Below are 17,018 nucleotides of genomic sequence, written 5' to 3' on the forward strand. Positions count from 1 at the left end.
AGTCAGCTGAGCCTGAACTTAGTGCTCACACAAGAGGGAATACATGAGTGACAGTGTCACCTAACGCTGCCTGATGCCATGGGGACAAGCAGCACCTTTACGGCTTCTTGGTGGAATGTGAAGTGGTTTGTAGTTATCATTAGGGTCTTATAATTCTAAAAAGATTTTAGGTGTGGGTGTAGCTTCCCATTACACAGAATTGGAATATCTTTTCTTTTGCCTAAAATTGCAGTTACCTGTACTTCTCAGTTACCTGGGCCCTCTGCAGTTCAGGTCAAATTCCTAATAATCCATATGCAATTGAATAATCATAATCTGGACTCTGACTTTAAAAAGCCAATGAGTCACTCAGTTCTCTGAAGAAGAATGAAGGGGGTGTCATGGTACTTTAGCCCTCAATGAGTTTGCTTGTGTCATGATGTGAGTGTCCCCAGTATTGCACAAGGAAGCCATAGAGCCTTAGCAGTTTGTCTGCTGTTGAATCAACTTCAAAAGCCTCTTGGATAAGCTGATGTATTTACACCTCTCACTTTAAGGTTTAGTCTGTAGCATTACCATAAGTTAGTGTATTCTGAAGAGTTTGCCAGACAGTCAATGCAAGAGCTGTGGCTGCAGGAGACAGCAAGCTACAGAATGATTCCTTTATCTTTTCCTGTCCAACCTGTCCTTCCTGCAAGGTGTCCTTGCTTTGACTTAATGATGCTGCTTCCAGCATATATCAGGCCTCAGCATGAACTGTATGTTAGCCAAAATCTGACCAAGCATTGACTGAACAGTCACAGGAGGCATTCCTGACCAAGGGATCACAGGTTTTGCCATGCAGAATATCTTATATGCTGTTAAGTTTCCCTGTTCTGTAATGGGTTTCACCATGCACTGGCAACCCTGCTGTACTGCGTATCAGGGCAATGGGTAACCTGTACTTACTGGAGATTCCTCTTTTGGACAATAGGGGTATGTATCTTCTGATCCCACCTGATATCTTAGAAGTTTTATGGTTTGGTAGGTCCCATGATCTGGATTTTTTGCAGATGCACTGCCAAAAGTTGTCCAGCCTTCTAATGTGGACCTCTTCTTCCTCTTCCTTATAGGCCCCAACTAGAGGTAACATGGAGCATATCAAGAGAGACTACAGAAGTCTCTGGGTGAGAGCGAAGAGCATGGAGCTCTGATCTTACCTTCCCAGTCTTTACAGGGAAGAGAAAAGCTTGGGTGGACCATCCCCGTCTGTATTGCAGACATGCCTGGCTTGCGTAACCAGAGGAATGAGGGCTACTGAGCCAGGATTGAACAAAGTGAAGTGAGAGTGTCTGTGCAAACTGGGCTTGCAAATCTGCTGAACAGAGTGTTAAACTGGGGATGGAAAGTTATCAAAGCCTGAAGAGGAAAGGTCATAAGGAGTGAAGCAGATGTGTTTAGGTGACAAGCTTGTCAAGGGAGACTCATGCCCTTCTGTAAGTGTAGCAGGGCTTGAAGCCTATCTCAAATGTCTATACACAAAAGCACAGCATGGAGAAACAAGCAGAACAAATTAGTTATTGAACTGCAACCTTACAGGGGTTATGGAGGTTTGGTGGTACAGCTCTCCTGAATGGATATGGGTAGAGGCTTTCCAGGAAATACAGTGGGAAAAATAAGGAAGAAGGATTGCAACTTATGTAAAGGCTCAACTTGACTGCATCTAGCTTTTCTTTGGGGTTCATGATGAACAAGTAGAGAACCTGCAGGTGAGAAGCAGAATGCAGACCACCACAGATGATGTAGTAGTCATCTGCTACAGACCTTTTGATCAAGAAGAGGAGACAGATAAAGTCTTCAGGTAGTTGGGAAAAAAACTCACAATCCCAGGCCTATTCATGGGTGACATTAATCAAACTAAAATAACTGGAAGTAAGCTATCCATAAGATTTCTAAAAATAATTTAAAACATTTCTTAATCTGGATGATCAATAATTTAAGGGGATATTCTGGACTTGTTATTCACACTCAAAAGGAAAAACTTTTGAAGATGATAGGAAGCAGCTTTGAAATGACATTGCTCAGCTCTTCAGTACTCTTGGATGCAGCCTGCCTGGTCCCATGAACTTGTGTATGTCTGACTGGCTCAAGTGATTCTTAATTCTGTCTTCCTCTACTGTGAGTACTGCATCATGGCCACAGAGTGCTAGTTGGTTTAGGGATGTGGCAATACTGAGCACAAGCCCTATGAATTGAAAAGGAAAGTGAAAAACAGCATCAAATATCTTGGCCTTTTCCATGTCCCATGTCACTAGGTCCCCTGCCACCCTGAGCCAGTAGCCCACAATTTTGCTGCCAGTGTAGAGAAACCTCTCATGTTCTATTTCACCTCATTCACTAGTCTCAACTTCAGATGAAATTTGGCTTTCCTCACTCTGTTCCTTCATGCATTAAATGTATTCCTCCCATATAGTCGCTCCCTGCTTCCACCTCCTGTGTACTTCTTTTTTGTGTCTGGGTACACTCAGAAATTCTATGTTCGTCCGTGCTCACCTGTTGCCATACTTGCTTGACTTCCTGCACATGGGAATCGACCATTCTTGTGCTCTAAGGAAGTTGTCTTGAAGATCAAACAGTTCTCCTAGGCCCCTCTGCCCTCCAGAGCAGTTTCTTGCAGGAAATGGAACAGACCAAGACCTGCCTTTCTGAAGTCCACATTTGTAATTCTGAAGTTTATCATGATTCCTCCTCTCAGGATCTTAAACTTTGCAGCTACCTGGTTGCTGCAGCCAAAGCTGTCTGGGCATTTACATCTTTAACCAGCTCTTCCTTTTGATTATGAATAACAGGTCCAGAGTATCTCCTCAAATAATTGATCAGCAGGGGGACATTTCCATTCACTGATTAAAGGGAAACATCACACATCCTTAAGGACAGAATGGAGGAGCCAGGTAACTGCAGGGCAATCAGCCTCACCTCAGTTCCTGTGGAGGACGTGAAGCAAATTCTCTTGGAAGCTCTTTCTCAACACACAGAGGACAGGAAGGTGATTTGGAGTAGCCACTGTGGATTTGCCAAGGACAAGTCATACCTGATTGACCTCATTGCTTTCTATGACAAAATGATGGTCACTGAATTAATATATTTATTTTTTTTTAATTATTTTGTTATACAGTCTTTGTATAGTCCCCCCCTCAAAAGAAAACTTATCCATTGAGAATTCTTTACAACACAGTCCTTACAAAGGTTCTCGATCTTAGCAAATAGATGATTTTTACCCCCTTACTAATTTTACTAACATTGGTGCTGATTCTGATCTTCCCAGTGAGGGTTTGATGTGAGAGGAATTTCTGTTGAAAGAGGCAGGAGGCATACATACCTTTCCTGACTCATTGTTTCTGTGAACTTGAAGGTCATTGGTGGGAAACTGACAGGGAGCAACAGACATTTTGAATTATTATTTTGTTTAAGATTAGAGGAAGCACAACAGTCCAGCAAAATATCTGCAAAAATACAAGCTTGGTGAATGAGCAGGTCTCTTTTTTCTCTTCTTTTGATAGAGGCAAAGACACTGAAATGACAGCTGCTGGCTTAACAGAAACAACTAATCAAAGGGAAGACTGGTCAGTCCTGGAGAACAGAAGTCTTCATATTTTTAGAAAGCACCTTTGGTTGATTCATTAGGGGGTTACAAAATAAGTTTATCCAGTGATTGTATTGGATTCTGTTGTGCTAAGTAAAACTTTTGCCTTAATTTTTTTTTCTCTTAGGATGAAAGGAAATGGCCTCAAGTTGCACCAGGAGAAGTTTAGTTGTATATTAAGAAAAATTTCTTTACTGTAAGAGTGGCAAAACATTGGAACAGGCTGGCCAGGGAGGTGGTGATGTCACCATCTCTGGCTGTGTTCAAAAGCCATGTAGATGTGGTACTTCAGGATGTGATAGTGTTGTGTTGATGGTTGGACTTGATGATCTTAGAGGTGTTTTCCAACCTTAGCAATTCTACAATACTATGACTCTATAAATGGAAAATGTTGGGTTTGTTTGGGTTTTGTTTTTTTAAGTTCATGTGCATCTTCTGTGATATGCAAACTTTGTGATTAACTGTGTATGAAAATAAGGACTCACAGGAAGGAAAGGAGAAGTTAGGCTCTTAGAAAAATATAACTAGACAGATTACATAACTTAGACTAGATAACTGTTCAAGCAGAATTACTATGTCACAAGACAGAATCATTTGTCTGTGATTCATAAATACCTGGAGAGAGAGTGCAAAGAGGACACGGTCAGTCTCTTCTCTGTGATGCCCAGTGGGAGGATCAGAGACCCATTGCTACCTGGAGCCCCACACCCACCATGGCTGACACAGCTTCCCAGGCAGAGCTCCGCTGTGAACATGCTTCTACCCAGCACAGAGCTTTTAAAATTGTTATTTAATCCATTTGCTGTACTGCTAATGCACTAGGAACACACCTAGCTTTAGCAGATGAAGAATGAGTTCTAGAAGAACATTTTCATGTTACTCCTAGGACAAACCTTTACCAGAGCATGTAGCAGTACTATGAAAGAGACACCAGGAGAAAGTAGAGGATATGAAGTCTTTAGGCAGGTGACTGATTAATTTTGCTTGTTACTTCTCTTTTTGGAATTTGTGGAGGAAACCAACCAACCAAAGCCCCAAAACCCTACTCAGTGCAGGAAGTGGAAAGGCTCATCTGGCATGCCGCAACTTTATTGCTATCATCATGGGTGGTTTTTTTTGTTTGGTTTGGTTTGGTTTGGTTTTTTTAGTTAGTCATCTGCATTTTGGTCTTTCAGAGTGCAGGATGTCTTGATATAAACAATACATTCCTCAGCTATACTACTGGGACTGCTGTCCTGGGAGTAGTTTACAGGGAACATCCTATTTTGTTGATGCAGGCCATTTCTATTAATCCTCATTTTACTATTTCTTCCTGCATGTTAATACGCATGTATTTCCTTTAATATTACACTTATTGTGCCTGTTACAAATATATTACTGTATCAAAATTCTTATTTATTTTTACTGTAATTTGTATACTGAGGGAAATTTTATCCTAATCATGCCACCTCTTTGAAACAGAGGAGCATAAGCTTTAGTCCTTCCTTTTCCAAACAGTGATTAAACTTGCCATTACAAATTCTCAGAATAGCAGTCTATCTTGAGAATTAATTTGGTAAAAGAAAAGGCAGCTAGAGTTTCTGAGACCTTCCTGCATGTGAGAAGCAGAATGTATGCACTGATTTTCTGTAAAGTAGTGGTGACAAAACACAAGGAAAATGAGTATGTGTTAAGTTTAATTTACTTCATACTGAGTATTGCCCCCTCTTGTGTTTGGAGTATTTCCATGTTTATGGTACAAGCAGCTTTTGTCACTGGTAGTATCCTGTGGCTTTTAACCATATCAATATATAAGTAAACATAGAGCAAAGTTTAGTCCTTTGATTATATGCTAAGCTTTCTTTCATCCTCTGTGGCAGCAGCTCCCAGTGTTAGGGATGATGAAAGATAATTTAGCAGGTATCATGCCCTCACCTTTTTCTTGCTGGCCTACCTGAAGGCAGCCGGAGATAGTAAGTGTGTTAAGAACATAAGAAGTGTGCTAACAGTTAAGAAAATGCCCTTAATAAGAAGCTTCATAGAGTCTTTTGGAGGGAGAATGATCTTGAAATAACTTATGCATAAGAACTTCCCCACATGTATTCTGTCCTACAGTCTGTGTTTATTACTGTGACAAAGAGACTAGACTGCAAGGTTCAAGCAAACAATTTGAATGTCACTCACAGATCTATCTCACAATTATCACAGGTTTTCACACATCCAATGGAAGAATGCACTATTGCATCTTAAAAGCTGGTATATATTATAACAATCCAGACAGCACACTAAACATTAGATGTGTCCTAGTTAATCACCAGAGGTTACAAATTTAGTGTGATAACATTTACTTACCTCTCCAGGTAAGAGCTCTGTCCCAGAAAAGTAACCTTGATTGGTGTCCTGATGAAGGAGGAACGGTCTCCATACTGGCAAGATGTAGCGCTGGAGAGGCAACTCCCAACTTCTAACACAAATCTTAGGGCATTTACTCCATGATTTACATGACTCTGGGCAAGACTGTGCCTGAATTCAGATTATACTGTCTGGAAATGTTTATCTTGGTAATGTGATAGAATTTCCCCTTATCTTTGACCACGTATGGGGTTCATTTTTGTGCTCTCTTTTTTTTACTTCTCTTCTGCTGTCCTTTCCTGTAGCTGTTATGCCATGTGGGGGTTTGAAAATGAAAATGAAATGGGAAGCCTGTGTATTTACATGAGCTGGGTGAGACACACGTATTGCCCACTTCCATAGATACTTCATGATTCAGAATGTTGTTAGTGGAAGACTTCAAGTAGTCTTAACAGTTTGTCTTCAACTAGTACTGCTGAAAACTGCATAATGGGAAATACTACTACGTACAAAAGCTTGTTCCTACTGGTTTGTGCAAGAGTTTTTTGGATCAATGTGCAAGACTCCATGATTGCCTTTACTTAAGTAAGACAGCAAATAGCACTGAATTCCTAGTGCCTGTACCCATTGTTTATTGCATTTTCATTCTATCTAACTGGGCTGCTGACATAATAACAGAATTAGCTCTATTCTGAATGCAGGTTTCCTGGATACAAGATGCATTTTATTTGTTGATACATTATAAGGCTCAGCTCAGGTTTCAGTTCTGGTTATAAGGTGCTACCAGGCCAAGGGGAACATTTACTTTCAGATAATGACAGAACTCACACCTCTGCAGCACGGCACTGCAGAGCAAAATTTTATGTGTTCCTTGTTAGGTATGTTTGGAGTGAGAAAAGCAGAAGTTTACAACCTGAGATTCTCATTAAGTAGTTATATACACAGACAAACAGCTTTTATTTAAAAGATGAGGAGAATGGGTAGCTTCTGTAGTGTAAAAGTTACAGCATCCATTCCCAATCTTGAGTCCAAGTATCCTACTCCTCTTGGAACAGATTTAAGGATCTTTTCCAAGTATCTGATCTTTCAATGTTTAGCATTAAAAGATATTTGACATGTGTTGTCCTATGGAAGAGCAATGCATTACTTTGAAAGCCTTTTAGGTCTCATTAATGAGCATTTCATTGGGCTGAGGACGTGTGGAGGAGGAGTGAGATTTTTGATGAAAGGTGTTTCTCAGAGAATTTACCTCACTGCAAATAAGGCCATATCACTTTTGTCTTTTAAAAATGCACACTAGCAGAGCGACACACATAAGAAATATAGCCAAATTGTAGCAGTCTTTTTTCATCTTAGTGCCATTTCCACTATGTAAAATATATCTGTGGTTTTGCTTCTTTAGTGCTCCCTCTCATTAATTTTAAAATGTAAACTTAAGGATCAAAGACATTGCTCCCAGTTCAAGCAGAAAGGTTAGCATGCTCCCATATTATTCTGTGAAAAATACCTTTTTCTTTCTCTCTGTGCAGGCAAACTTTCTTTGTCTCAGTGACAGCAAAACTCTGAATTTTAAGTAGCCTGATACAACTTGGTGGAAACAATGTAGAGGAAAGTCTTTGTTCAGTGCCATTTCATAGACTGCTAATTTGCTAACATTGAAAACATCTTTTGGTCCTTCTAATTTAGGATTCATGAGAGAAGGAACAGTTTAGAATAAATTTGTCTCTTGGAGCAATGAATTCTAGCTATGTTGGTTTGCTTTCTCTAATGGTGGACCAGGCTTTTATGACTGGTTGTTGACATGATGGATTTTGAGCATCACTATTCCCTATGACTTCTTCATATCTTTGATCCTTGAAACTTGATTATTATTAATGAGAAGTATCTCATATAGAAAGTCTCTTCCAAATGTTTCTGACATTCTTGTTCTTGGCTTTATGTAGTCTCTGTCATTTGCAATGATTTAGATGGTTGTAGGTGCAGGTATCTGTATTAAGAATATTTGATTTCTGATAAAGGTTTTTTGTTTCTTTCTTCCAACAGAAAGCCATTTCATCTCCAACTGTAACACGCCTTACAGATACATCAAAATTCACAGGTTCTCACAAAGAAAGGTTTGATCCCAGTGGGAAAGGAAAAGGCAAAGCTGGTCGAGAAGATCTGGTGGATGCTTCAGGTTATGTATCTGGTTATAAGCATGCAGGCACATATGATCAAAAAGTGCAAGGAAGTAAGTAAGGCTGAGGGTTTACAACACTGAGGGAGGAAGAAAGGGGGAAAGACAACTTATTTGTAAGAATAATGTAGGTGAATCCCACATGTTTTGGTTATTGTGAATGCTAAGACTATGTCGTCAAGAAGTTGTTTTCAGGAACTGGAACTGATTTCAACATCTGCTGAGCTACTAGCAGCACACCACCACTTCATTACATTCCTCACGCGTATATTGGCAAAATTAAATGTATTGGTACATAAAAATTACATAATTTTGTTGAGCTTTAGAAAAAAAATCAGCAAAAGAAGCACCAAAGTCAACCACACTTTGTCTATTCAAGCAAAAGATCTCAAACATTCCTAAACGTTTAGCTGCCCTGAGATGTTAAAGAGAATCTCTTGAAAAGAATCCTTCAGTCCTTCTGAAGGATATCCCATTATTTATGCTGTTTGATTTGACTACTGGTTTGAGGCTTTTGAGATGTGTCTTACACAGGATTTGTCACCTTCCATAAAATACTCAACAATACACTATTGGGCAGTAAGTGGTTGTAATATACAAGGTGCTAGCCTGTAAATGTCATATACCACTCATGAAACAGTATGAGAAAAAAGTTCTTTCTAGGATAATATAGGTTCTAAAGGATTTTATGTAGAAAGAAGTGGAAAATACCAGCCCTTACTTTCCTCCCATCTATACTTTGTGCTTATTACTGTGTTTACTGTAGCATGGTTCTGACTGGCTGGATTTGGATGGAGCTATTGTACTAACCTGAGAGATGAGACACAAGGCGTTACTAAGAAAGACATTGCTACTAAAGCTTTTTGCAGGGACATTCAGCTAATAATGTTTTAAAATATTGATTATGACTAAACTACCAATCAAACTGCTATTAAGTGACTATTGTTGTGCACATACGTTGGGGCATATTCCCTTTTAACTACAATATACGTAAGGAAATGTTATGTCCCCTTCGAATAAGGACGTTTACAGTTCATATCCATGTAATTAGGTGTAATGTAGTCATGAAAATACACTATTTTAGCTCAGCTACAGTTTATGATAGATTTGATTCTCTGTTCACTTTTGCTGCCTAACTTGGGAATAATAGTATTGATGGGAATGACTTCTTATTTCTATAGAACAACCAGTTTCACAGGCTTAAAGTGCAGCCAGCTGAGTGTGCCTTGCTTTGGGCCCAGAATGCCAAAACAGTTTAATAGGAATAAAAGTTGGTTTTGTTTATTTTTTTTATATTGGTTAATAAGGAGAGAAAAGATTGGCCTAATTTTCTGCAAGACCTGAACAAGTACCCTAGGGTATTACTCTGCTTCTCTAAAATTACTAAAATTAAGATTTTCAGTATTCAAAACCAGCTGCTAGCACTTCTGCTTTGCTTTCTTTCAAGAAGACCTCATGCACTCATTTTCAAGTTCAACTCTGAAAAAAAGGTTAATAGATCTATTGCACTCTCCCCACTCATATTAGCATCCCACTGAGTGAGCGTTGTATGCTGTCTTGTGCATGCAACTCAGCAGTCTGTATGTGACCAATGTCTGGAGACAGAGCACTTGTTTTCAGCCTTAAACTGTTCATGATTTTTTTTTTTTTTTTACATTGAGTAGTAGTCTTTCTTGTAACTTTGCCTCCAGTGACCCTTGAGCCCATGCATCAGCCTGAAATCAAAGGAAAAATAGTAAACAAAGACAAGTATTTCCTTGTGGACGTGCTGATCTTTTTGCTTGCTTATTTAGAATTTATTTTGGGTTTTGTTTTGAAGAGGGAGGGAAGTTTGCCAAAACTCAGTACAGCTATTCCAGTAGTTGGCTCTGGTTACCTGACTTCTGGTGTATGCAAGGATGCTCAGGATAAAAAGCATTCAGCTTTGTGAAGCCTTTCTAAGAGCTACCCATTGTTCTTGAAGAAAAATTTCCATGTAATGAAGCATTATCCACTCTTGTGTTGCACTGGTGACCTTCACACCCTGAAGAGGAAAATAGCATACTGTGTAACTAACAGTGGTGAAGTTGTTCCAGTATGGTAGCGAACTGTCTAAATGTAGAGAACCTTTTGCATCACTGGTGTCCATGCACCTGAAGAAACCTCCATGATAGAATCATAGAATGGTTTGGGTTGGAAGGGACCTCCAAAGGCCATCTAGTCCAATACCCCTGCAGTGAGCAGGGACATCCTCTATTAGATCAGGTTGCCCAGAGCCCTGTCGAGCCTGACCTTGAATATCTCCAAGGATGAGGCTTCAACTACCTCCCTGGGAAACCTGTTCTAGTATTCCACTAAACTCACGGTAATGAACTTCCTCCTAACATCCAACCTATATCTGCTTTTCTCTAATTTAAAACCATTGTCCCTTGTCCTATCACTACAGGCCTTTGTAAACAGTCCCTTTCTAGCCTTCTTGCAGGCCCCTTTCAGGTACTGGAAGTCCACTATTGGATCTCCCCAGTGCCTTCTCTTCTCCAGTCTGAACAACCCCAGCTCACTCAGCCTGTCCTCACAGGGGAGGTGTTCCAGCTCCCTGATCATTTTCATGGCTGTCTTCTGGACCTGCTTCATCAGGTCCATGTCCTTCTTGTGTTGAGGGCTCCAGAGCTGGACACAGTACTCCAGGTGAGCTCCTACCAGAGCAGAGTAAAGGGGAAGAATCACCTCTCTGGATCTGCTGGCAGCACTTCTTTTGGTGAAGCCTAAGATGTGATTTGCCTTCTGGGCTGCAAGCTCATGTCCAGCTTCTCATCCATCAGCACCCCCAAGTCCTTTTCCACAGGGCTGCTTTCTATCACCTCACCCCCAGCCTGTATTGATAATGTGGATTGCCCTGGCCCAGTCCTTTTTATGTATTAAAAAGGCTAAGTCTCTAACCAGTGAAGTTAGAGATAACTGTGACTTCCTTCAGTGAAGTTACAGACAAAACCAGTGCCCCTGTTCTTCCCATTGATTTTAAGACTTGACTCATAATTCACTGGTAGCTGAAAATACTTTGGATTGAGCCCAAATGAAAGGTGAAGTCCAGCCAACTATAGAGCCCTTTCCATGCACTGTTGATGTGGTTGGTTGTTGCTAGCTAGGCTGCAGGTTAGGTTTGAAGTCGCTAGTTCACAGTGTGAGACAGACCAGCAAACTCAGAAGGCATTCAAATGAGTCAAGAATTCAGACAGATTGAAGCTGATGCTGACTAGAAATTCAGCTCTTCTGTTTGCTTAGAAAAGACTGACAGAACTAGGTGGGCTTCTGCCAGAGTTTACTTTGCATTATTTGTGCAATATAAAATCCTTGCCACAAGCCAGGGTACTTTGTATGGACTTCATGCAAAGTTCTTTGAAATGCTTTCAGTAGTGTAGTAAGCTTTGGATCAGGACCTGAGAAGATACTTCAGGTAGCAGTATTTTATTCTGAGGAAAACACTTCTTTGTTTCTTCTTTGTTGGATAATTTTCAAACTCAATCAAACAGATGGGTAAAAAGAAGGAATTCTGATATGACAATGACAAAGGGAAGTTGTCTGTGGGAAATAAAAAACCTAAATACTAGCCTTGAATGTTAGCCAGGCCTTCTTGGAAATGAGGCAAAGTAGATTTTCTTGTTCATCTGCCATTCCCTGAACTCTCAGGACAGCAAGTACAGGTGATACCTCAGAGATGAGGGGAAGGGATAGCATAGGAGGTGACTGAAGTGTTGTAATGCGTATAATCTTCCTGTGCGCCATACTCCAGACTCTAAATATCATGTTTCAAGTGAGAACCTGGGCACTTAATAGATTTTGTACTCATCTCTTTTTCTGGGACATCTCAACTCATTCCATCTAACTTTCCAGTCTGATTTTCAGCTTCTTACGCTATGCAGCACTCTTTTATGTGACATTTATAAAGCCCTATTCCTAATTATCCTTGCTTCATTACTGCTTGAACATGCTACCAAAAGAAAAGTGATCAGAAAGTTTGGGTAGCTTTTAGCATTAACTGCCTTAAAGAACAAACTCAAATTACACTATTCATTTAAAATTAAACCCTTAAACACTATAGCAGTGTGCCATCTCATTTGTAGCTCCGCTGAGGATTAACCTGTCAAATGGGTTTTCTTACTAGTGCTTGCTTACTACCTCCCTCTGGTTACTCAGTGTGCTTTAGTTAGTTACTGAGAGTTTTGCAGCAATCTTATCAATATGGAAATATAAGAAACAAAAATTAGTGTCCTGGGTTTTGTGGCTATCAAAGCTATCATAATGGTATTGCTGAGAAACAGATGTTAAAAACCATGTGTTGTTTCAACAGTCCTGTGTGACCAGTTGTCATTATTTGGAATCAAATACTGGGAATCCCAGAGGAAATGTTGAACACTGGACAGTGGCCAGGATCAAGCCACAGTTTTCTGGTGTTTGGGGGGGTTTGCGTGTTGTTTGTTTTTGGTTTTGTGTTTATTTTTCCCCTACAATATTCCTTATCTCCTTTTCACCTTATATAAGGGAAAGATAAATTTCGAAAGTACTAATGTGTCACTACTTGTGTTTTGCATCAGCATAGAGATTGTCTTTCAAAGACATTTTGGACTGCATGGACAGTAAAATACAAGGACATGTTTTCCATGTACTTTACTGACCCTACCCAAGTGAAAAATTTCTCTGACAACTCTTTGGTGTTTTAAAAAGAATTATTCATGGCTTATCATTTCAGTCACCTATGTTTTTCCTCTGTTTTCTCAATTTATTTATATTTTTATATTTATATTTGGTAGTTGTAATTAGCCAGAACTAAACGGTCATGCGCTGGGTTCGGCTTGCACGTGATAGGTATTCCAGCCATCTATTACCATCTGTAGTGAAAGTACTCATGTCACTTTTTCCAGAACCAAAACTTTGAAGTTGGAACTAATAGGTTCTTTTTTTTTTCCTTCAGGCTTGTCATAGTTACAAAATTAATTCTAGTTCTTTGTGCCTGCATGTATGATATTCAAAACATAATCCTGCCATTCAGTGATACATGTGTTCTGGAGTCATGCATGGCAGCATCCATGAATGAAAAGTCTTTTTGCAGTGGCCTTCATGACAGAGCCACTGTCACATGTTGCACTAATACTTGCCCTCTTAACTGACCTTGTGCATGTGCCAAAATAATTACACCTTTGGTTGTAGTGTAAATATTGTGTTTGTCTATTAGTTGGCAATGAGTAATGTAATACACAAGACATCTGCACATACTCTCTGGAGCCAACCGAGTAATGAAAACATACAGGTGTTGATCCAAACCTTGAACCTTATCATGGCTGAAGTCTTGTCCTGCAGCCAATGCTGTTCAGCTTGACTAGCTTGCAACACTGCCATCCTTCATCCATAGCATGAATATAAAGATCTAACAAGACTTTATGTTTTCATGTTTACCCTGTTCTTATTTCTGATGGAAGTCACTCTTCAATGATTCTGACATAGACTTGGTGTGACAAGAAGAGTTCCTCTGTAGTGAGTAGATAGAGAAGAGTCAGGGTGAAAAACCAAGAGACCATTTAAAATTATGCCCTGCATGGGCCTTACATTTTTGTTTGCCCCAGCTCTAAGAAGCAAATTGATCCTCACTATGTATACACACGATACATTATTATCAGTTAGTAAGTATGTGGGAACTGGAAGCAGGACTGTCATACAATGCCTATGGACTTGGGAATGGTTTTTCAGGAAGCTAAAGAATATTGAATATAGAACCTCTTTCTTAATTGTCAAAGTAATTTGTTTGGGCAAGGAGAAATAAATGTAATGTATTGGGTATTTTTTCATGTCTTTCAGTATATTACCCTGACTATATTGCTTCAAAATCCATGTGGAGAAGGTGGATTTCAAAACAAATTTAAGATAAAACTGTTGTCAGAAAACACATGAATTAGCCTGTTTCATTCAAACTAATTGATCATCCCCCCTAGGTATGCTTTGGCAAAAGCAAACCTGATAATAAATAAAAGGAAAAAAAAAAACCAAACCACAACAGCCTATTTTCTGTGTGTTCTTGACAGGCATTTGTAATATTGGTAGTCTAAAATGATTTTTCAAAAAATAAATCCTTTGTTGTAGTCATGCACACGTACACATGTATGCACACTTGCACAACTTTGGGGCATATGTATATGCAGGAGTGGCAAGACTGCAGAAGAAGATTTCAATATGTTTTTTTTTAATTCATTTAGAAATTGACATTGAAATGCTCAACAGGTTAACCTGATTTGGAAAACTGTTAAGCACCTACAATATTCCATTGCAGGTAAAGAGCAAATGAGTTCATGTGCAAATATACAGCATAACTCTTTGTGAGTTACTGTAAAGCTTGCTGCACCGTACAAAGTGAGTTTTATTGTAAACATTTGTAGAAGTCTAAAAGATAATGCTCATGATAATTTGCCCTTACCTTCAGTTACCTTTATTCAAGACTTTGGTATTACTTTCCACATTTTTCAGAATAGATCACATACACGATTAACATTCAAGTTAATTAAAAATGTAGCCCTAAAAATGCATTCATACTACATCCATCATAGATGATTGGATCAGGTGTTATATTATGGTCAAAAAAAGAAAAAGGTGGCAACTTTTTTCCCCATACTGGTGAATTATTTTAAGCTCCAGTTTACATCAGATGAGTTTCTTTGTGTTTGCATTTGCCCAAATGCTATTTTTACACAAAGTAAACAAATAATGTGAAATAATGCAGCCTGGGCTCTCTTAAATAGGATTACATGAATGCAACTGAAATGCTGTATGTCATGCTAAATGCAAACTAGCTCTTTACAAAGGGTTTTTAGTAAGGTCAGTTAACCTACAAACTGATGTCCCATGTAAAATCCTGTTGGCAAACTACTTTTGTCAGCACTGTAACATGAAATGGCGAGGCCATAGACAAAAGTGAGTTACAAGATGCAACAAAACTGCGTTTGTGTTTATCTTTGTGCTGGGTTCAGAATATATTAGCTTTGGCAAACTATTGCATCAGGGAAAATGCTTTATATAATGCTTGTAATATAAAGTAATATGTCTTTACATTCTGTAAAGCAGAAAAATGATCGATGTTGGATAAGTATATTGAAATTTATTCTTGGCAAGGTTGTATGTTTCAGAGATTTAAGTATTACAGAAGAAATATATATTTATACAGAAGTATAATTTTTGGAAGTTTGAGATTGGTTTTCTTCGGTCATGAACCATTTATCCATATGATGCTTTATTCCTTTGCTAGCTTGTTTTTCTGTCTATGCTGTTCCAACATCCATTTCTAATTCAATTTCGATGTTTTGATTCTTTGTTTGCACAAATGTGGATGTGCATGCTGTCAGGACCTGTTCATAAAGTGTAAAGGCAAAACTGTTTTGTCTTTGATTTCGTAGAGCACTAATAAAAAGTTAAACATTAAATGGTTGTGTTACAGAGATAGGTCTTGTCTTCCTTGGAACACTGTACACCATGATAAAATCCTTCAGTGAATCTTACTATTTTGTGTTCTTATTTTCTTTTGTCTTTCATCTTGGTCCATAAAGCCCGGAAGCTGCTATGTGCTAATTACCTGCAATAGTTGTAATTGCAGGCATTGCAAACATTAACATTCAGCTGTACTAGCCTACTGTGTTCACTGTGAAGTTTTCAACACGGTAAAAATTTTACATGATCATTTAACCTTACAAGTTTACTATTTTTCTCACTAAGTTAACATTAAAACTTGTATGTATTTTTTTCATTACTGCAAAGGAACAACTTGAGCGTAACATTTTTTAATCTTAACTGTAATAGGTAAATGTATCCTAAGCAAAGATGGTTAACCACTGGATGAAGGGGGCCAGGCACCATTCAGTGCAAAGCACAGTAGGCAAAATCTTATCCCCATTGCAGTCAGTGCCAAAATTCTAAATGGTGTTAGCAAAAAAGGGAACCGCCATTACCAAGGGGTTATTAAGCTTAGTAACCATGACAAGGTTGCTGTCACAACAGTGATTCTCTATTTCCTATCTTCATTTCTGTTATTTTAAAACTACTACTATTCAATCTTTAAAATAAAGTAAAAGAAACTTGAAGGGGGATGATATACTACTAGTTTGTACTAGGTTTTTTCAGGAAAGGGAAACAAAATTATATATATATATATATATGCAATATATTTTTACACTGTTTATTAATGCTAGAAAGTATTAAATGTATCACTTTATCAGTGTGAATGTTAAAGTAATGACAATGTAATAGGTGTTTTAAACTTTTAAAAGTTGTCTTGTTAAATTCTAAAACCACATTAACAATGACAAGGCTACTTTGTGGATAACATTACTGTAGATGTTTTAGTGACAAGAAGTACAGCAGTTGTTTCATTAGCACTGTAAAAGCTTGGCTTGAAAAGCTGTAGTGAAAATTGTATTGTAAACACCGTTTTTTGAAGTATAGCTTCTCATAAAGTATGTTACTGCTGTTGACTGTATGAAATTGTATCTTTACTTGGTAAAGTGATCAATAAATGTGTTCCTGGATTTCTTGAAGTAAATGGTATTTGCTGATAAACTTTGTTACCAAAAGTTGTTCTACAGATAGGTTCTTAAGCAAATTGCTAATGTATGTATAAATGACACAAAAATACTCTGAACAACAAGCTTTCTGGTGCTTGGCAGAATATATTTCTTATTTACCATTTATTTTCCTAATCTTCATAATGAGGAAAGCTGACCACATTTTGAAAACCCTAGTGTATCCTTGAATAGCCATGATGATAGTGAAATTTGTCACAGAAGAAGCAATTTCTTCATAACTAGCTACTAAACTTTGAGTAGTTCTCACTCTTAAAAGCCTTACTTCTCTCACCTTCACTAAGTGATGTTGAAAATGTTTCACCTCCAAGGAAGT

General features: G+C 38.5%; 1 protein-coding gene across 2 annotated transcripts in view; it reads left to right on the forward strand.

Moving 5' to 3' along the window:
* Window positions 1–8,755, forward strand: part of TPPP (tubulin polymerization promoting protein) — a 52,368-nt gene extending 43,613 nt beyond the window's left edge. For both annotated transcript variants that reach the window (XM_054164005.1, XM_054164006.1), the window contains exon 4: window positions 7,976–8,755. In XM_054164005.1, coding sequence (XP_054019980.1) covers window positions 7,976–8,170 — 195 coding nt within the window. In that variant the 3' untranslated portion in view covers window positions 8,171–8,755. The remainder of the gene's footprint in view (window positions 1–7,975) is intronic.
* Window positions 8,756–17,018: the final 8,263 nt, after the last annotated feature.

Source organism: Dryobates pubescens, chromosome 9, assembly GCF_014839835.1.
Source record: "Dryobates pubescens isolate bDryPub1 chromosome 9, bDryPub1.pri, whole genome shotgun sequence".
Taxonomy (NCBI): domain Eukaryota; kingdom Metazoa; phylum Chordata; class Aves; order Piciformes; family Picidae; genus Dryobates; species Dryobates pubescens.